The sequence below is a fragment of the Carassius carassius genome, chromosome 48 (genome assembly GCF_963082965.1).
Source record: "Carassius carassius chromosome 48, fCarCar2.1, whole genome shotgun sequence".
Lineage (NCBI taxonomy): Eukaryota > Metazoa > Chordata > Actinopteri > Cypriniformes > Cyprinidae > Carassius > Carassius carassius.
The window spans coordinates 609,430-631,330 of NC_081802.1; the positions used below are offsets into that span (position 1 = coordinate 609,430).

General features: G+C 39.2%; 4 protein-coding genes across 5 annotated transcripts; all 4 read right to left on the minus strand.

Annotated features, from left to right (window-relative positions):
- Positions 1-1,265: 1,265 nt before the first annotated feature.
- Positions 1,266-4,608, minus strand: LOC132131961 (cyclin-dependent kinase inhibitor 1-like). Of its 2 annotated transcripts, XM_059544161.1 has the most exons (3): positions 4,240-4,608; positions 2,346-2,718; positions 1,266-1,627 (listed from the first exon to the last, which is right to left on the minus strand). In XM_059544161.1, exons 2-3 carry the CDS (start codon positions 2,713-2,715, stop codon positions 1,572-1,574), a joined length of 426 nt encoding a protein of 141 aa, XP_059400144.1. In that variant the 5' UTR covers positions 2,716-2,718; positions 4,240-4,608; the 3' UTR covers positions 1,266-1,571. The 2 variants fall into 2 exon arrangements, with proteins under 2 accessions (XP_059400144.1, XP_059400145.1); XM_059544162.1 differs by lacking the exon at positions 4,240-4,608 and having other exon boundaries at positions 2,346-2,934.
- A 1,170-nt stretch (positions 4,609-5,778) lies between these two features.
- Positions 5,779-9,673, minus strand: LOC132131962 (serine/arginine-rich splicing factor 3-like). The gene is made up of 6 exons (XM_059544163.1): positions 9,523-9,673; positions 8,655-8,866; positions 8,432-8,569; positions 6,581-6,619; positions 6,412-6,498; positions 5,779-5,880 (listed from the first exon to the last, which is right to left on the minus strand). The coding sequence occupies exons 2-6, from the start codon at positions 8,855-8,857 to the stop codon at positions 5,853-5,855; spliced, it is 495 nt and encodes a 164-aa protein (XP_059400146.1). The 5' UTR covers positions 8,858-8,866; positions 9,523-9,673; the 3' UTR covers positions 5,779-5,852.
- Positions 9,674-11,473: 1,800 nt separating this feature from the next.
- On the minus strand, positions 11,474-12,751 carry LOC132131676 (uncharacterized). The gene is made up of 2 exons (XM_059543741.1): positions 12,314-12,751; positions 11,474-12,067 (listed from the first exon to the last, which is right to left on the minus strand). The coding sequence occupies exons 1-2, from the start codon at positions 12,554-12,556 to the stop codon at positions 11,555-11,557; spliced, it is 756 nt and encodes a 251-aa protein (XP_059399724.1). The 5' UTR covers positions 12,557-12,751; the 3' UTR covers positions 11,474-11,554.
- Positions 12,752-14,454: 1,703 nt separating this feature from the next.
- Positions 14,455-21,506, minus strand: LOC132131217 (C->U-editing enzyme APOBEC-2-like). The gene is made up of 3 exons (XM_059543228.1): positions 21,272-21,506; positions 17,952-18,481; positions 14,455-14,881 (listed from the first exon to the last, which is right to left on the minus strand). Exons 1-2 carry the CDS (start codon positions 21,472-21,474, stop codon positions 17,953-17,955), a joined length of 732 nt encoding a protein of 243 aa, XP_059399211.1. The 5' UTR covers positions 21,475-21,506; the 3' UTR covers positions 14,455-14,881; position 17,952.
- Between the last annotated feature and the right edge of the window lie 395 nt (positions 21,507-21,901).

The window sequence follows — 21,901 nt, forward strand, 5'->3', positions numbered from 1 at the left end:
AGATGAATGGCATGCTCAATTCCTTTTAGGTTTGATTTGGGTGCTCTTCGGTCCAAGGTAGAACATTTAAAAAGGCAGTGTAGAGAAAAGAAATCTCTGATAGCCGAGGCACTCCTTAATTAAAATGTCTTTAATGAAAAAATGACATGTCCTAAATGGACAACTTTAAAATGCCCACGCGTAGCGGCATGAGGCCTTCTTCAGGATCATGCCCTGAAGAAGGCCTCATGCCGCTACGCGTGGGCATTTTAAAGTTGTCCATTTATATACAAGTACTAACATAAAAAAAAAACATTTTATTATTTTTCAGAAAAACTGTTTTGAGAGCATTCTATCAGTTACTGTAAGAACATTCCTAACTTATTTTTTGTTTAGAATCAACAGATTGAATATAGAGGAATATTATTTGTACAAATCAATCACACAGACCAGAGTTTCTGTTTATAGACGGCTTTACTACAAGAACAATTAAATGTCTATCTACAATACAATATTTATCCATAAAATAAATACATCATATATTCTGAGCTCTTTAATAAAAACAGACATGTGCAAGCTACACTACTCAAAATAACAAGTGCAATTCTCCATCATTGGCGAAAAGTCTGAATATCTACAGGATATTTACAGACAAGCCGCAGAAATCTACAAGTAGACAAGAACGATCACAGAGCAAGAACAGATTCAGTGAATGTTTGCCGAAACTTAACACTCAATTAGCGAATGTAGAACGCTTAGTGTTCATATCTGTGATTATGTTTATTTTAAATAAACGTTATGTTACTTGTATTTCCTTAACTACAAGTAAAACTGAGAGTGTTTGTAAATATGCTGTAGATGCAGGGGCAGTGTTCACGGAACGCAAACAGAACAAATTCTTCGTTTAAACATTCATACACTAATTTCCGCACTAAATTTAACGCAACTTACAAAGAATCTGTAGAGATTTCATTCAGCTCGTGTTTTGCAAACGACGCCCAAGTGTTTGTAAATAAATGTATGTTGTAAAAACATAATTGCGGTTCCTTTACGAGAGTTGTGCGAGAACATCCAGGCAGCTTAGAAGGGATAGAATTCTAAATAATTTTATAACTGTAAAAAAATAAATAAATAAAAAACTTTTGGCACCAAACGTTAGTTAAAGTAGCTACAAGTATTGTGCAATGAAGCAATACATTTGTATACATGCACACCGAAAAATCAGTGTTATAATCGGTCATGGAATTTTGTGGGGCCACTGAGAGACAAATCCTAGTGGATTTAAAAAAGATTTTAACACATTCTCTTAAACATCATTATGCATAAATGTTAAACGTTGACATGCAAACATATAAACAGGAAGAGGAATGACAGAGAAACAATTTCTCTGTCAAACAAAAACATGATGGAAGATGCTAAATAAGTTGTGGAACAGTCCACTGTGTGTGTTTCTTGATTCGGTCCATGGCCCCCGCACAGATCCAACAGTACATCAGTTCTCGTGTGTAAGTGTTCCTCCTATGAAGAGACGAGTCCTGACGAGACACACTAGCGTTCCTGACTGTGTGTGTGTGTGTGTGTGTGTGTGTGTGTTATTGTCCTGATTTGCGGGGTGTGGCCACCTGCCTCTTCTTCGCCTGATAGAAGTCTGTTTGGATAAGAGAGGAGATAAGAATGCTTTATTATTAGTCAAACTCTTATTCACGTCTCAACGGCTCTCAAAGCATCCAGGTCATATTTCACTCCTATTTTAAACTATTAACTATTACATTTAGAACATTAAAATTAAATATCACATCATTCACATATTAATTACACACTTCTGTCTAAATTCTGATGCAAAAAAAATTATAAATAAATGATGCATTCATAAATGTTTAGTTGTAACTTTTCCCCCTCATTAATTCTTCAATTCAGCAGTAATTACAGATTATTGAATTTGTTGCTAAAACTGAAACCATAAAAAAATATATATATATATATATATATATATTAGATGAAAAAAATGAAAAAAAAATATCTTTGCGTTGAAGTCCTAAAATTAGTAAAACTAAAGCTGAAATAATCTTAAAGATAAAAATACTTAAAATAAAAAAAGTAAGTTATTTAGCTAAATTCATTGCTTAGTAAATTAGTATCATAATCGGTGAAATGTACTTAATGACCAAAACTTGCGTTAAAATTAAAATGATATAAAAAATTACGCTAATTTAAAATGAACTTAAAAAACATTACTATTTTAATAATGTTTAGATATTTCTTAAAGTCTTAAAGGTTCTAAACATGATCTTTTATTCATGCTACATATCTACAGAAGTGCGAGATTCGTCCGTAAATGTGTCTCGGTTAGGCCCCGCCCACCTCACCTGTGATATTCGTCTGTTTCCTCTTCAGCTCTGTCCTCTTTTCTGGCGTTTTCTCCACATCCTGCGAGACGGTGCTGAATCTCTCCGGGGTTCCGAGGATGTTCTCTTTCCCGCGCGGTTGCACCTCCCGAGAGGCGCGGTACAAGACGGGCAGCTTTTCCTTGGACACGCCCTCCCACAGGAAGTCTCCGCCCTCCAGAGGTGTCTCCGAGAGGAAGTCGAAACTCCAGCGGCGGGATGCTTCCTCCAGGTCCTTCCTCAGAGCGTCGAGGTACTCCAGCTGGAGCTGCTCACGATCCACCGGACCGAAGAGGTTCCGCCGCGCCCGGCCGTTCCCCAGAGACCGCAGGATCCGTTTGTCCATCGCCATGAGCTGAAGATGCAGAAACACACGATTATAGTCCCTGGACAATATCAAAGTGCATTCAGTGTCTCAGTCTGAGAGTGGACATCAGCAGAAACGCAGTCCTGTCTGAGCGTCTCTGTGTGCTGTATTTAAAGGATGGAGTGAGTCATCCTCATGTCTGGGCAGATCTACAGAGACATGTGAGGACATGTTCCTCTGGTCAGTGTAGTGTCTGACCAGCAGAGGGAGCCGCAGTACTGACCGCTGTCTATATAGTGCACTAGTTTCAGCTGATGCTACAACACTGGAGTCTCTAAATCATGCTTACAAATATTATATAATAAATTATAATAAACTATTATAGTTTTGTGAATGTAATTGTTTTTTTAATTGTATTTAATATAATATATATATTTAACTAGAACAAATTACTGACTGTTGTAATTGTAACTTGATTTAATTAGATCTGAGATAAAAATATCAGATGAAAAGTTTAACATTTAAAAACTTTTTTGAACTTAAAATTTTGAAATGTTGCCTAATGAGTATCAAAAAGACAAAAATATGAAATAAAAATAAATTAAAGCTATATATATATTATATATACATATATATATATATATATATATATATATATATATATATATATAAATATTTTTAAAATAATAAAAATGACAAAAGGATATAAAGTAACAGACCAGAATTAACATTGAAATTAAAAAGCTAATTTCAAATATGAATAAATACTTATGTAAAAAAAAAAAAAAAAAAAAACGTTAATTTCCCATCATATATGACTGATGTCTCACGGTTAATAAAATGTTCTTGTGGTTCAACAGTCACATTTTATCCAATAAAGAAATTAGTTGTGGTTCTCAGGGTCCGAAGTGAAACAACGGCTAAAATAATTAAACTACATATTGTACTTAATACATATACATGTGTATTTGTATACATTATGTGTATATATATATATATATATATATATATATATATATATATATAAAACAAAAAAAATAGCCAATACCATCTTCCATGCTGAAACTTGTGTTTTAATTTACTTTTTTTTTTTAATAAAAAAAATCATCATCATTCCTGAATTCCATCATAACGTCACGGGTTTCGCTCACTCGGTTCTGATTCCCTATTGGTTTATATGACGGAACGTGTAGCTCTTTACAAGAATAAATTCAAGGCGGCGGCGGGAAACCGAGCGTTTGTTTGATTGGTCAGAAGCCACGCCGACACACCCACGCTCTCCTCCGTCCACGTGAACGTGAAGCTCGTGTATGCCGGTGAATCAAATACTACTGACATTTCACATCAAAATAACATTCAAAACGCGATCAAACATCACTCAGTCACGAGCTGTTCAACTCACAGAGAACGGTTTCAGTCAGAGTTCGTCTTCATCAGTTTGATTTACTAGATCATGTTAAAGAAGCTCTTAAAGAGAATCCAGACTAGTTTTAGCTTTAGTTTGCATTAACCGAAACCAACAGCTTACAGGCAAACGTTATGAAAAAAATATATAAACAAGCGACTTACATGTTTTAGCAGAAGACTGTGGAAGAGTCTCCTGTTCGCAGGATAACGTCAAGTGTTTGAAATCCTGGACGACAGAATCGAGCTTAAAACAGAACTTCAGATGAGTCTTGAGGCGAAAGTGTCGCAAACAGACGAAAGTGAGTGTTAAAGTCAGTCCTGGAGCGTGTACAGTAGATTCGAGATGCTCTGCTGCTGTGACGGGACTTTCAGAACTTTGTGAACCTTCGATGGGCGTGTCTACACTGTGGGCGGGGCCTCGTGAGAGTAGCACGTGGACTGGAGCCCGGTAAACACATGACAAAACGTGAGGAGATCGGCGTCACAGAAAAGATCAGAATCTCCGCCCAAGACTGACCTATTCGTTTTTAGTATTTATTCTATAGTACATTAAAAGTACAACAATAAATAACCGATTATCAAGTAAAAAAAAAAAACCGCAATATTCTTTAACAAATGTGTGCGCGAGAAAGCCCCGCGAAAACCCAGCAAGTCACTCAGCCATGAGTCACCAGAATGTGACGTCACGGAGCGAAAACGCGAGTAAGTTTGACTGTCTGTTCATTCATTCGGATTCGGTCATTTTAATCGAGCCTTCTGTGATGAATTAACGCGACTCAGTTAAACCACAGTCATATGAGCTCACATAAAATGAAACATGAAATATCTGAACTTTTATAAACTAATGGATCAAACCAAAATAACTGGTAAAATGGCAGATGATGTAAAGGTTGATGATCCATCATCCACGCATCTGTCAGCAGGTTATATGACGTGTTCAGAAAAGAGCATTTCAACGACATTGACAATCACCACCCTGAAGGGAAGCTTATGTAAGAGGCTATCTTGTGAGCGATGCCTTTAGAAACCTGGGTGACTGGGTAAAGAATGAATGAACGATTGCTGATATTTGAGAAGTAGTTCAGTCTGAATCATTAAATCACTAACAAATGCGTTAATCAAGAAATTTACTGTCATTGACTCAGCCTCAAGTAGTTCCAAACCTGTGTAAGTGTTTTTCTTTTGCTGAATACGGGATATTTTAAAGAATATTGGTTACCACACGGTTGAGCCCCATTGACTACCATAGTATAGAAAAATCAAAAATGCAATGGAAGTCAACGGTGACCAGAAACTTGAGGGTGTGTAAACGACGACAAAACTTTAATTTGATTTGAACGAAACACTTATTTTTCACAGTAAAGACGACAACAACAAAAAAATAAAATTAATAGAGGCCAAAGCATTTTTTTATGATTTTTTAATACAGAACATTATAAACAGTACAAACACAAGGGAAAAAAAAAAAAAATGAAAGCTGTTCTCCATTTTATCCTGATGGCGGAAACACAAATCAAACGTTCGCAGTCGAGCACAGCGCATCAGGACCAATCAGATTCACCGCCAAAAACACAAATAAAAAGAGTCTTAAAAGTGAGATGGAATGCTGTCGCATTAAAACTGCAAACACGCACAACCACGGCTACAGAGAAAAAGAACCGCTAAAATAATGTTAATAATAATAACAACATCTGGGGAACTCCGGTCTTTTCCAAGTTTTTCCAACATGATCTGTGCCGAGGTTTCCGTCACGAAGGTCTTCTCAGCACTGAAGTTCACTTCCGTTCATTAGATCTGGAACGACTGTAAACGAGAAGATCAGGAGTGTTTGAGGTCATTTCTCACTGGAATATTTCTTCCCAAATTTTCTTTGAATCGGCAAATTCTTATACGAAGTCAAGGTAGCAACGTTCTTCTAAAACAACATCGGTAACAACCTTAAGTGTAAAACTACAATTTAAGTAAAGTTTTGACGAAAAGATTTACACAATGATAAACCTAATTCTATGAAAGTTCGTTTCTGCCACTGAATAAATTTAAAAACCTAAATTTATGCGACTTACTTTTTGTATGTGTATGACGAACTAAAAATTGTGTGAAAAGTCAGAATTGCATGTTTATTTCCATCTAATGCAAGTTTAAATCTGACTTTTTCCTCGCCATTTCAAGTTTATCGCAACTCCGAGAAAAGTGCAGAAAACTTTGAGCGCAAATATACTGATATAAGCACTATTTGTCAGTCTTTATCCATCGTACAGAGATCAAATGAAAATTCAACTATTCATCTATACCAATGGCATAAGTTTTGCTAAAAAAGTTTGCGGAGACTCTTACCTCCTTGATCGGGAGAAAGATCGCGAGAGCCTGTGGTTCCTGTCGCGAGACAGCGATCTTTCCCTCCGGCGCTCTCTGGAAAGAGATCTAGACAGAATCCAAAATAAAACATTAAGAAAGCGCTCACAAAACCATGCAAGAAAGCTGCGCGACCAGACGAGACTCTTACCTGCTGCGACTACGACTGAGGCTCCTCCTCCTGGGCGATCTGAAGAAGAGAAGAGGCAGAGCGAGTGAGCGCACAATCAACACACGGACGCACCTCACAAGCCCTGAAACTAACAGTCAAACGCACTCGTCACGCCCTGATACAGGCGTGGAGTGGAGACCTCGCAACACATGAAGCTCGCTTAATAAGAGCGTTACACTCCAGTACAGAGAGCTACAAAAGTAGTGCACTAGCAGGAGAAACTCAACAGAAACACACTGCAAACAACCCCACAGAATAAAGACAGTGAAAGAAAGCAAGAGCAGCTCTCAAAGCCCACGCTGCTTCTGTAACCTGAACCTCCGCTTGGGCTCCCCATCAGTCTGCTAGCCTAAGCTTAACAACGTCTGTCCAGATCTCATACCAACCCTGTTTGTTTCAACTCAACAGGAGACTTCTCCTCATCTTACATCTGTATTCAGCATTTAACTGTATGAAGCAGGAAAAACTTACTAGTCTTTTCGGTTTTCAACAAGCTAGAAAAGGTGAAGGGGAGGACGGCTGGCGGCCGGGGAGCAGAATTGGCGGGAAAGTGCAGGCCAGATGCTGCGAGCTGATTAGCTGGCTTGCGGATGGGGGCTGGATGTAGTGGATTTTTCCTGCTTTTATTGGTTAGCCGAAGGCTGTTGCTGGTGGTTTGTAGTGTAGACATTGGGGAACGTAATACGCTGATTGGTCAGGAATGTGAAGTGGGCCGCTGACGATTGGGTGTTAAGGTTGGAGAAGGAGGAGCTGCTGACAACGACATGCTCAGGAACCAATGGGCTGGTGCGACCTGATGACTGGCCACGCCTGGGTCATGTGACACCAACCCAGCCAGCTGATTGGGGCACGCTGGTCACATGATGCTGAAAGAAGACTAGTAGACTGACTCAGAGGGTGGTGAGGAGAGGCATGGTGGTGACTCTGCAACGGGGTTCATTTTTATTAATATAGCTGATAAGAAAATAAAATAAAAACAACCTTCATGTAAAGTTAAGTCAACAAAAGATTGCATATTCCAACTATTACTAGAGCCGAGCAGATTACTAAAAAAACTAGCGACTGGGCTTCGGCGTCCAATTCACAAATTAGCAACATTGAAATTAACGTCCGGGTCAAATTTCAAACTGAAATCAAAAGAAACAAAGCCACTGAAGGTTTTCTGCTTTGAGAATTAACCACGTTTTTACATGTCTCCATATTCATCACCGCTGTAATTCTCATTACCATCACACAAAGATAAATCATTTACAAGTTATATTACGTTAAATTTGTTTATTAACCGAAGAACCGGTATTTGCTTAAGAAAATTCAACAGGAAAACAACTATTTTACAAGCTGCCGATGAATTTGGAAAAAATAAAAATGAAGCCCTCCCCCAAACAATTAAAAATATATAAACAAGATCAAGTTCAAGATCAAGAACAAGTTAAATATAAATGTGCATTGCATAATCGTTACAGCAATGAGAATTTGGGTGAAAAATGTGCCAAGTCACAATGCACAAAAACTAGCCAAAAAAATTTAATTTTGGAGTGAAACTTAACCCCAGATATTTTCTGATGGAATTAACCTAATAATCACTTAGTGGTCTGCATTTCAACAAAATGTCAGAATTTGAGAAGCCCAGTCTAATCACTGTTCAATGGTTATCAATGACAATGAAGATGGAGGAGCTAAAGATCTGCGGCATACGCTGGTCAGAACCAGGACCCCCGGCGCCGGCGGAGCCTCCAGGACTTGTGGGGGGGGGGGGGGGGGCAGAATCAGGTTAGTGTCCTCAGGGAACACAACCTACGGAGAGACAGGTGAGCGGGAAAACAGGTTTACCTGCGCCTGGGGGCCGGGCTGCGTCTGCGGTAGTCATCGCGTCCTGGGCGTCGGCTCCAGGACGGAGGCGGACCCCTGTTACGAGAGCGCTTCTCGCCATTGGACAGCTCCACCCTCACTCGGCAACCGCAGAGGGTCCTGCGTGACGACGTTGACAACGCATCGTTTAGCGCAGAAGTCGCTGGGTAACCGCTGATCATTAGCCGTTATAATCCACACTCACCGTCCGTCCAGCTCTCTGACGGCGTCTGTAGCATCGCGAGGGTCTTCAAACTCAACGAACGCAAAACCAGGAGGGTTCCTGGCCACCCAGACGCTCCGCAGGGGTCCGTAGTAGCCGAACGCCCTCTCCAGTTCGGATTTATTTCCATTATTTCCCAGATTCCCAACGTACACCTTACAGTCCAGAGGGCAGTCTCGATGCATGGTCTCAATCTGCAAAACAACACACAGCGATTCAGTTTCACACTCATTTCAATAACAAGGTCAAGTATCTCCATAAAAAAACATGGCCTTGTCTCAATATAATGGACTTCAATGGGTACCACCGGACTGAAGGGCCACAGGAATAAAGCTCTTATCTAAAGAAATCATCGCTTATTTACTGGAAGAAAAAAAGTTAACATTTATATGTATTTTAACCACAAATGCTGTTCTAGCTCTAGCTGGACCTCACATACTACTATAGTTGTTTAATTTCGACTACTAAAACTACCAAATTTATCAGTTTTAACAATTCAAAACGTCAATTTATCAAATGTGCGTCTTTTGTTCGCTGCTCAAAATGGCGCATGTCGATCACACGCGATTGAAAACAAACCACTTTCGCACACAAACCATCGCTTTCGCGGGAAAAAAACAAACCTGGAGCCGGTTTAGATACAGTTATGATGACTGTTAAACTGATAGATATAATTAAATAAAACTTCGCGGTGAACAGCTAATCCGCATCAACGGTAAAATGGCGTTTGCAAAAAAAACACAACGGAGGTGAAAACGCAATTCCGTTTACAAACGCTCGCAATTAAACGTGACAAACATCAGATTCGCACACACTACAGAATAAAAATAGCGAATAAAATCTGATTTACCGTGAATGTCGCCTTTTTCTGACCGTGTGTGTTCGAGTCCCGGATCAGATCCGCTCCGAAATGGCGCCGCGCGGAAATACAGACGCGCGCACGTAATGTACGTCTGGACGCACGCTTGTGGGCGGAGCTTTAGACCACGCGTCTGTGAGCCCCCGAGAAGCAAGTAAGGTCTCATTAATCCCATTATAAATCAAAGACTTAAACGTTTTAAAGCAAATACACCATTGTTATATATACCAAAAAAAAAGCCACGGTGGTGTTTAAACCGATGTTGATTAAACACAACTGATGTGATTATTCAATCTATGGCTAAAAAGGAAGCTATTTTTGAAGGAATACTAGGAGTAGTTTACTTTCCAGAATAATGGAAATGAAGATATTTGCTGTAGAAACTCCGTTTATTTTTGGTTTCATGTACTAAAGCACTGAAATCAATCATGAGACACACAGAAACCAAAGGTTTTGCTGTAATTCATGTCAAACCAAATGCACCCTCGTGAAAATGAACAATGGTTTTACTACAAATAAAGCCAATAATCCATGGTTATACTATAGTTAGACCATGGTTATCACAAAATAACCATGCTTTTGTCACACTATAGGACAACTGGTTATACAGATGGTAATCAATAAGCCAAAAAACAAAAACAACATAATACTCTTTTACAATAAATATCCCATGGTTAATTTTTCACAAGAACAGCGCATCTCAAAGAGCTAAATTTAGACTGAAATGGAACATCGTACTGTAAATTTGAGGTTGTCGCTCAGAAAACAAGTTTTCAAGTCTACTTTAATTGCATTTTAAAAATACCTCGACATGCTGTTTGGCAACTGTAGGCCAAAACATCTCCTTTCACTTCTGGAGAAGCAAGAAAGTCATACAGATTTGGGTGTAAATGGTGACAGAATGATGATTTTGGTCGTTTTGTGGGTTTGTGGTCATCTGGGCAGTTGCTAATCAAAGATGTTTTACTGTGGAAGAATCATCATCACATGTCGTCCGCACATTTCTCACCATTAGAAACCACATCCGAGATGTGTTGCTAGGGCTGTGAGAGTCTTTAGCAGCTCTGCTGATGTGGAAACACGCCAACGATAATGCTTCATCTTGAAGTTGAAGTTTGAAGTAAATTAGTCCATATCTCACCCAAAGTTGGGTTGAAACAACCCAATATTTTCTAGAGTGAAAAACGCCAATCCTTAATATGCAAAAATGTTTATACTCTCCCTTGATGTGTATTTTTTTTTCTTTTTTTTCCGAATAATGGGAGATTGAAATGCGTTTGCTGAATAACTTCCTCAGTGGCCATCAAACAGTCATGTGACTTTGCACTAAGGGACGGCATAACCTGACTATTTTTTACAGTGCGATACATCAACAGGACATTTCTTATCAGATGTCAAACACGTTTTAGAAGATGTCTTTAAGATGTAAAACTAACATCTTAACAGTGTTGCCACAGTTACTTTGAAAAAGTAACTTAGTTACTTTACAGATTACTTTATTTAAAAGTAACTTAGTTACTTTACAGATTACTTGATTTTAAAAGTAACTAAGTTACTTTATTAGTTACATTCAGCAGCTGCCGACAACATAAAAATGACTACCGGTTTTGCCAACACTCACTTTATTGGAAGTGTATTTTTAACAGTAACATCAACAATCTATCTCCTGACAATTAAAGTTGAACTTAAAAACTATTTCCTGAAAAAATGCATGATTTTACAAAAAATAAAGGCAGTCTTTCTTGACTTAACATAAATACTTGTTTTAATAAAAAATAAAATATTCTTTCTTGACTTCACTTAACATAAATAGTTTTTTTTAATATAAAATAAAGAAAAAGACTATCAAATTTCTTGACATCTTTTTAACATGTTTCATCAACATTGAACCTGTTATTCACAGCATTAGAGCAGCAAGGAGTGGTTTTACAAAACAAAACAAGTGTATAACACCACATGTAAGCTTATATCATGTTTTTTTTACTTTTGTTACTTTGGCCTAATCTTATGGTGTAATCCCATGTTATGAGTGAAACAGTGGAGTGGGGCGAGTAAACCAGTGGTTGTACCTCATTAACAGAAGCTTCTCAAACCTTTTGTCAGAAAGTCTATTTCTTCTAGGAGTGAGCACCAAACCTCCCAGACTGAAAAGCCGCTCCACAGGAGCACTTGATGGGGTTGGAGTGTTATACTTCAAGAAAATGTTCTTTATGTTTGAAAACTGATGCAGAATCTGAAGGTCATATGCTGACCTCAGGTAGTCCATGACTTCATTTTCTGCAGAATAGGTCTCCTCTGGCTCTGCCTCAAAAGTGAAAAAGTCCATCTCACCTTGGCTGGCAGATGTGGAGGGCACACTAGCAGGGCTCTGTGCTGCAAGAGCAGTTGTACGGCGGCACTCTGCTGTCAGAAGCTCTTTTACTCGCTCTCTCCTACCTGCATCTCTCAGCCATCTGAGTTTGAATTTTGGACAACTGACTGCTGCGAGAAGGGCATCTTTGTCGTCCAGCACACCGCCAAAACGAGTCTGGATAGCCTGAAAAATATAATTGATATGTTAATGCATACAAGGCCTACTATTTATTATGTCATTGAATTAATTACAAATCATGCCTAATGTGGGATCAATATTATGGATTTAATTTTGTTTTAGGTTACTTACTGACATTTGTATTTTTTATTTTATCTTATCTTCTTTTGCAATGATAATGTACATTCTGTTCCATGTTCATGACTAGTGTGATACAAGAAATTTTAACTAGTTTAAAAGAGGGGAACATACCTGCACTATGGCATCTGGAAGGCCTGCAGTCATACTGGATAGGGCATCTTTCACATCCAGGGTCTTCTGCATCAGAACTTCAAGTGTGGGCAGTAAAGTCCCATAAGGACAGTCACCTTGTAAAATATCAAGTGCTGCAGTCAGAGGCTTCATGGCGGTGCAGTACTCATGCAGAAACTGGTACTCTTTCTCTTTGAAGCACTTAACTCCCAGCTTGGTGCACAGAGTATTCAGCTCACACATGGGGATTTCTGCAACTCTCTTTACAGCATCAAAAAATGAATTCCACCTTGTGGATGTTGGTACCAGGAGCTTTCTTTTGCTGACTTCCTCCACTGTTTCTGATGCAAGGGTAGATCTACTTGATTTGGTCCAAAGAGCTGAGCATTTTGCTGTGCTGCTCCTATACACAGCCTTGCTCTCTGCATTGGAAGTTAAATATTTATCTAAATCATTTGTGGAAATTAGGTTGATGGTGTGTGAAGCACACCTGTGGTGTGGGGGAAGAGACAGCTGGCATTCACTTTCATCTTCAGCTGAGAGGATTTCTGACATATCTAAAAAAGTGACATCATCATTTGTGGGGGTGGACTCCTCCTCCGTCTCATCATCGGACTCTGTGACAGGCTGATAAACATTAAACGCCTTGACAAAGTTTGATCCATTATCAGTCACTGTTGCAACGACTTTGTGTAGTAATCCATACGAAGAGTGAATGTTTTCGATTTCTGCACCAATAACATCATACGTGTGTCTGCCGCGAATTCTCCTACATGCCAATGCAGCCTTGTTGCGCTCTAATGTGGATCTACTGATCCAGTGGAGCGTTACTCCCATATAACTTCTGTTGTTAGCAGTCCAAATATCCGCGGTAGTTGACACAAAGTCGACCTCATTCAGCGCGGCCTTCAGATTTCTCTCCATCACTGCATACTCCTCCTCCATGTAAGAAGAAAAAGCTGTTCTGTGAGGCAGCGCGGCATTGACAGTAGTAGGGATCTTGTTTATTATGGCACGAAACGAGGGCGAGTCAACCGTATTTAATGGCAGCATTTCCTCCACAACAAACTGCCCGACTAACTTCTTCAACTCTCCCCCACTTACGGGTTTTGCACCGAAGTCCAGCTTTTGTTGTTTGGGTGGTCGGGGACCTCCTGCGCTCTGCTTCGCATCACCTGGTGTGACTTGCTCTATAAGTTTGACGGTGCAGTGCTGCGACTCCAAATGTTTTTTCAAATTCGACGTAGTGTTTCTGTAGCTAGATAGCACTTTGTCGCCGCCAGCACAGAGTGTACAACGGACCTTAATGTTGTCATCTTTAGCTGACACAAACTCAAAATAGTGACTGTATTTCCATCTAGAAAATGCGCATCTCTCGCCACCCTCCATTGTTTACGTTTGTGTCGCTGCGTGATACCTACACGTGACGTGAACCTCATGCATGCTGAAAACGGGACTTGTCGCATACGTGACTTCACTCCCCGAGATGCAAGAAGATATATATTTTTATTAAGGAAAATGACAAAAATAGTAACGCACAGTGCTTGGTTAAGTAACTTTAATCTGATTACTAGTTTGGAAATAGTAACGCGTTAGATTACTCGTTACTGAAAAAAGTGGTCAGATTAGAGTAACGCGTTACTGGCATCACTGCATCTTAAATACGTCTATCAGATGTTTGTACACAGCAGATCCTTTCCAGCCCTTCAACAGACGTCTCGCAGACGCTCTCTGGGAAGCGATCTAGGTTTTGCGCGACTCACTGCACAGAACTGCTCATCAGTGATCTTTACCTGCATTCATGTTCTGTAAAGATTTAAGAAATATAAATCAGTTTAGTGTGCTAGATACCATGCTACTTTTTTGTGTGGAAGAATTTATGTTGGTATGTATGCTTCGAAGGGTTTCAGATATCTACTAAATCCATCCATGCTAGTATATTTGTTTATGTGGAAGGCCGATCATATTTTTTATTTATTATATGTGTGTGTGATTAAAAATGCTTTTCAGTAAACTGCTATCAGAACTAATTTTGGATGAAATGTTCAAAGTTTGTGATTTTATCATTCATAAAACGAAGCATCGCACACATAAACAAGACAGTTGTCTTTGTTTTTAAAATCGTGAAGGTAGTGCATGTAATTTATTTATTTATTGCACAATATTTCCAACTATTTCAAATATAGCTGCAACATTATTTTCAGTTTACTAAATCATATTTCACAGTGCTCTGTATGAATTTGTACTTTGACCAGTGTGAATATAAAATGATAAGCTAAAGTTCAGAATATAAAACTGTAGTATGAAATATGAAACATGTCGCACCAAAATAGAATGTACACGCAAAGTGACTCATTCAAACAAAAAAAAATTATTAAAAAGTATAAATCCTCTTCACAGAAATACAGGAAACATAAAAATACTGAATGAATCCGTCAGTATTCTAGTATTTATCAGCGTGTGGACACAGAAGGAAAAAACAGTGTTTTTGGCACACATTTCTCTCTCAATCACATAAACACAGTCTTCACTTCTGGACACGTGTTCGTCAGCAATCGCTTCCTTATCCTGCAAAAAATAATAAACAAAAACAAGAAAACAATTGCTTTATAATTGACAAGAATAAGTTTGAATACTCTTAAATATTCTAACATGCTAGTCACTTGCTAGTCATGCTAGCAACATGTTAGTAGCATTCTAATCATGTTAGCAACATGCTAATCATTCTAGCAACATGTGAAACTTGCTAATCATGCTAGCAACATGTTAGTTACTTGCTAATCATTCTAGCAACATGATAATCATTTAAGTTATTTGTTAACCATGCTAGCAAAATGCTAGTTACTTGCTAATCATATTAGAAACATGCTAATAGTGCCAGCAATATGCTAGTATTGTTAAAAATGTGTAAATCATGCTAGAAACATGTTATCAACATTTATCAAAATTTTCAAACTTCAGGCTTTCACAAGTGCTTTAAAGGGTTAGTTCACCCAATAATCAAAATTATGTCATTAATAACTTACCCTCATGTTGTTCCAAACCCGTGAGACCTCCGTTTATCTTCTGAACACAGTTTAAGATATTTTAGATTTAGTCCGAGAGCTCTCAGTCCCTCCATTGAAGCTGTGTGTACGGTCTACTGTCCATGTCCAGAAAGGTAAGAAAAACATCATCAAAGTAGTCCATGTGACATCAGAGGACGAATTCGCTAACGAATGTGGATCTTTTTGAACCAGTATACCAAATCGAACTGAATCGTATTAAACGGTTCGCGTCTCTAATACGCATTAATCCACAAATGACTTAAGCTGTTAACTTGTTTAATGTGGCTGACACTCCCTCTGAGTTCAAACAAACCAATATCCCGGAGTAATTCATTTACTCAAACAGTACACTGACTGAACTGCTGTGAAGAGAGAACTGAAGATGAACACCGAGCCGAGCCAGATAACGAACAAAACATTGATACATTCTCGAGTCAAGAACCGTTTCTGTCAGACGTGTCCGATTCGAGAACCGAGGAGCTGATGATACTGCGCATGTGTGATTCAGTGTGAAGCCGACCGACACACAGAGCGTCTGAACTGAACTGATTCTTTTGGTGATTGGTTCTGAACTGATTCAGTGCTAGTGTTATGAGCGCGGGTAAACCGAAGGCTTGAATCAAGGGCAATCATCGCAAATGACGCCATTACGTCGAGCGCAAAAGAACCGGTGAACCGTTTTCTTCAACCGGTTTATTGAATCGAGCTGTCCGAAAGAACTACTGGTGATCCGAAAACCGATGCAACCAGTTCTTCACTCGTGAACGAGTCATTATCTGGCTCGGCTCGGTGTTCATCTTCAGTTCTCTCTTCACAGCAGTTCAGTCAGTGTACTGTTTGAGTAAATGAATTACTCCGGGATATTGGTTTGTTTTAACTCAGAGGGAGTGTCAGCCACATTAAACAAGTTAACAGCTTAAGTCATTTGTGGATTAATGCGTATTAGAGACGCGAACCGTTTAAAACGATTCAGTTCGATTTGGTGAACTGGTTCAAGAAGATCCGGTTACATCGAATGATTCGTTCGTGAACCAGATATGACAAACTGCTTTGTTTTGAACTCTCTCTCAACAGACACGGAAGAGAAGACAATGCTGAATAAAGTTGTAGTTTTTGCTATTTTTGGACCAAAATGTATTTTCGATGCTTCAAAATATTCTAACTGAGCCTCTGATGTCACATGGACTACTTTGATGATGTTTTTCTTACCTTTCTGGACATGGACAGTAGACCGTACACACAGCTTCAATGGAGGGACTGAGAGCTCTCGGACTAAATCTAAAATATCTTAAACTGTGTTCTGAAGATGAACGGAGGTCTCACGGGTTTGAAACAACATGAGGGTGAGTTATTAATGACATAAATTTGATTTATGGGTGAACTAACCCTTTAAACTTTCAGGCTTAGCTTCATCATGCCAACCTAAAGTTTGTCTTGAATAACTTTTTATATAGTTGCAATACTACTCTAGTTTTATCAATATTTTAAGTTTTTATTTTTATATTTTCTATTTAATTTTAGGATTTAGGATTTAATTTCAGGATCTTTTATGGTTTTAGTTTCAGTTAGTTTGAACTGTTTTAATCTTAATATTTATATGTGCTACAAACTTTTGTATTATTGAGTAGTTAGCGTGCTAATGTTTAGTCTCTCATAAGAAAAATAGCTTTTAAACCATAATTTTATGAATGCGATTAGTGTACATTTTTAGGTTAGCCACATGCTAACACCAAGCACCCATGTTTGTGTGTGTTTAGGATGGTAACTGAAATCAAACAGTCCGTGAGTGTTTTTACGAAAAATAGTAAAAATGTGGTATTTCATTCCAGTAGTATTTTAGTATTTTTATGAACTTTTTAATTTTGGATTTTCATTTTAATTTTAGTTAGTTTAAGTTTTAGTAATTTTGTCATTTTTTTTGTTGTTGTCTTTTTTAAATATGCCTATATAGTTTTTCCAATAAATTTTTAAGTCAGTTTTATTATTTTAGGTAATTTTACACAAAGGTAAACTAATTGAAATGAGAAATGTTACCTTGGCAAATATACCTGAATTAAATTAAATTTTAATTAAATTAAATTACCGTATTTTTCGGACTATAAGTCGCACCTGAGTATAAGTCGCATCAGTCCAAAAATACGTCATGATGAGGAAAAAAACATATATAAGTCGCACTGGACTATAAGTCGCATTTAGTTAGAACCAAGCACCAAGAGAAAACATTACCGTCTCCAGCCGCGAGAGGGCGCTCTATGATTTCAGTGTAGACTACAGGAGCACTGAGCGCCCTCTCGCTGGTGTAGATGGTAATTTTTTCTCTTGGTTCATGTCAAGTTAATTTTGATAAATAAGTCGCACCTGACTATAAGTCGCAGGACCAGCCAAACTATGAAAAAAGTGCGACTTATAGTCCGGAAAATACGGTAAATTAAATTAAAAAACTAATTTATTTTCTCGATAAACGTTTATTTTATTTCAAGTAACGATTATTTATTTTTAATAGTTTAAGCATTAGTGGACTATAATATCCCTGTTTCAATGTCAATAGTTGTGTTTGTTCGTGTTTGTGTGTGTGAATGATCGTCTCTTACATCACTGCAGGATGTCAGCCAGTTTGTCTTGGTAATACTCGTAGTTCTCCTGGCAGTCCTCCCACGGCATAAACGTCTGCTCGTCGTTCTCCACAAATGTGTCCCAGGTGTAGGTGAAATCCAGCGGCTTCATTATGCGCAGTTTGCAGCCAGCAGCCGCCAGCGCCTTTAGCCCCGCCTGGATCTCAGGCTCCTCCCACTCGAAGAGCCGCGCGGAGTAGATGGACAGATGGAGGCTCTTCCTGGCCTTCAGGATCTCAGCCAGCTTCATGGCGCAGGCGGAGCACGGGCTGGACGACATGTACCAGGTGACGGTGTATTTGAGGGCGGGGTCATAGTTGGGCAGCACCTGCTGGAAAAAGGCCTCCTCGGCGTGGCCGCTCACGTGCTCGTCCTCGATGAAGCCCCTGAGGAGCCCACTGGCACCGGGCCCCTGGTCCACCAGGTAACACAAGAAAGTTTTGTTCCGGCCGGAAGAGTACTCCACATTCTTGAACTGGAACTTGAAGAAAAACGGGTCCATGCGATCCCTGTGGACACATGAGGGAGTGAATTTAAAAGTGTGTTACATTTTCAAAGAATAATGTCCACCTATGGAGTCTTGTTCATATTCTGAGTTAGGAAATCATTATAATGCTGCCAAAGATAGTTTATGAGGTGCAAAATAATTGAATGACAGACAGTCATTCATGGATGACAGTTGATGAGTAAACAAATTTAATGAAAACTTAAAAAACTTAATGAAGGATTATTTGTAGATGAATCACAGTAGTTTTTATGCTTCACCACTTTTGATATGAGACAAAGTCTTAGTGTTCAAATTCTGTAACTTTTATTATGAAATACCATTTAGCGTGTCAATCTCTTCTGCTCTAATACCACTTATACAACGAATAACTAGATAAAAAAGTTAATCAAGACAAACTTTAGGTTGGCTTGAGAAAGCCTAACCTGAAAGTTTCAGGCAGTTGTAAAAGCCTGATGTTTGAAAATTTAGATGGATTAGATCAGGGGTTCCCAAACTTTTCAATTCAAATTTCTTTTTCTCATTAATAATGCAGACCAATCGAACCTTTTAAGGCCCTTTCACACCGGATCCGTAGCGAAAAAGCGAAACGAAAAAGCGAATAGTTCGCGTGCGAATAGTTCGCGTCAAAACCATTCACATCAGCCGCGGCGCGAATTTGCGATGTCTGTAACGTTCAGAGAGCTTCAACATTACAAAACTTTCGCGCCGACAGTTGAGAAAATGGACACTTCAACATCATCATCCAGTGAAGACGAGCTTTTCATTTTCTTTAAAAGACAGAAAAGAAGGTTTTGGGTGCACCCAGTCCTAAAGAACAGAGAGTCTGAAGGGGAGTATGCCAATCTTGTACAGGAGCTAAAACTTTATCATGGCCGGTTCCGCACTTACTTTCCGATGTCTGTGGGACAATTCGAGGAGCTCCTTCAGATAGTGGCACTGCATCTGACGAGACAAACCACAAACTTCAGGGAACCAATTGATCCGGAGCAGCGTCTGGCAGTCTGCTTAAGGTGAGCTGTCCTCTTAAAAACATCAGCCCATAGAACACACACACAAGTAATCAGAAGACCCGTCATTTTTGCTGTGACATCACCTTTGTTTCCTTGTATGTGATTGGCTGAAGCATTTTTGTCGCCTCAAAAGTAAAAAAAAATCGACATCGAAGCGAAAAAAAATAAAAGTTGTTTTTTCGCCTCAGCACATTCGCGTTCAGTGTGAAAGCACTCATTACACAAACAGCTGATCAAAAAATAAAACCATCGCGCGAATTATTCGCGCGTCAAAATCGCGTCCAGTGTGAAAGGACCTTTAGTAATTAAATTTCTCTGAGACCAACTCATGTGCACCCACGCTTCAAAACACGTTTTAAATCGCAGACTTAATTGCAATTCGAAAAGCACACTAAGGATATTGCTATAGACAACTGTGTGTGTGTGTGTGTGTGTGTGTGTGTGTAATTGAAACGCAAATTTAGCTGCAGCCAAGTGACTTGTGCGACCCACAGTTTGAAAACCCCTGAATTATATAGATGTTGATAACATGTTTCTTGCATGATTAGCATGTTTTTAACATGATTGGCCTGTTACTAGCATATTGCTGGCACTATTAAGTAACTAGCATGTTGCTATCATGATAAGCAAGTTTCTAGCATGCTTTTAGCATGATTAGCAAGTTATTAGCATGTCGCTAGCATGTTTCTAGCATAATAAGCATGTTCCTAGCATGTTGCTAGCATGTTTCTAGCATTATTCACCAGTAACTAGCATGTTGCTAGCATGACCAACAAGTGACTAGCATGGCGTTAGCATGATTAGCAAGTGACTAGCATGTTTCTAGCATGATTAGCAAGTTACTAGCATTTTCTAGCATGATAAGCATGTTAATAGCATGTTGTTAGCATGTATCTACCATGATTAGCAAGTGACTAGCATGTTTCTAGCATGATTAGCAAATTTCTAGCATGTCGCTAGCATGTGTCTAGCATGTTAATAGCATGTTGCTAGCATGACTAACAAGTACTAGCATGTTGGTAGCATGACTAACAAGTAACTATCATTTCATTAGCATGACTAACAAGTGACTAGCATGTGTCTAGCATGTTTTATGCATGTGTATTATGATGTGCAGTTTGTTTTGGAATCACTGTACTATAGTAAAGCACCAGCTGACAGGGTTTACTGTAGATCACATGTAAAGAACCGAACGAATCTTGAATCAAGATGCCAGTCCTAGTCTGTGTCTCTGAGGGGTTTCTGTGGATGTTTTAACAGCTCCTCCACCGGCTGACAGATGGAAGGGCTATTAGGGTTATAAATATCCTCGGCGGGGGCAGAACTGTATTCTGGGACTCTGATCCATATACAGAGACAATACCCACGGTCTTTGCCAGATGAACCTGATTCAACTGTAACAAGCACCTGCTACGAGATGATCCACAACAATTCACAGCTTTAATGTGTCGACAGAATCAAGCTCATCAGCGGTGGGTTATCAAGCACGTTAGCTTTCATAAACCTCACTCGGAAATGGAAACATCCGGACTAAACGAACACCTATCAATACTGCCAAGAGACGATCATAAGTCAGAGACCGGCATGTGAACTCTGAGATCACGAGAGACGCTCCACTTTCGATTCACAGCTCTAGACTATTGACTGGGTTGTTTAAAGTTCTGTTCTGTTGGACACCAGTAACGTTCTTGATGTTTCAGGTTCTTTAAAGCACCATAGGGACGTTCTGATGTTATTTTTTGGTTGGTTTCTTCTGGTCTGGGAGGATTATTCAGACTCACCCGCTGATGATCTCAAACGGCGGCAGCTCCATGGGTTCTGGTTTCTCTGTGTTCTCTCCATTCTCCACCGGCGTCTTCTCGGCATTCTCTCCTTCTTTAGGAGGTTTCTCCTCTTTCTTGACTTCATTTTCTGCTCTGTCTTTCCTCTTGACGGTCAGACGAGAGCTGACGCCTCCACTGCTGCTACTCGTTCTGTCAGCCATCTCTGAAACTCAACACACACACCTCAGTATTTATAACAGCACTAGTGTGTGTGTGTGTGTGTGTGTGTGTGTGTGTGTGTGTGTGTGTGTGTGTGTGTGTGTGTGCAGCTGTCGGTTTGTTCTATTAAAAGATCCTCTGGTTGTAGAGATGACAGATAACCGAGATCTTACACAGGACATATATCCTATGCACTGCAAGTCAAATGTTTGGATGCTTCTTTTTTATTTAAGCACATAATAAAGGGTAAAACCTCCTCACATACAGTGTGAAAAGCATCCCATGATGCACCTCATCAACTAGAGTTTGTAATCTAGACGCAGAGGCTCAAAGAAGAGAGTTTTCATTTGTGTCACGCTTTCATCACAAACTCATTCCCAGAGTGACATTTGTGATATTTAGGAGTTTTCATTAATGCACCATTACTTT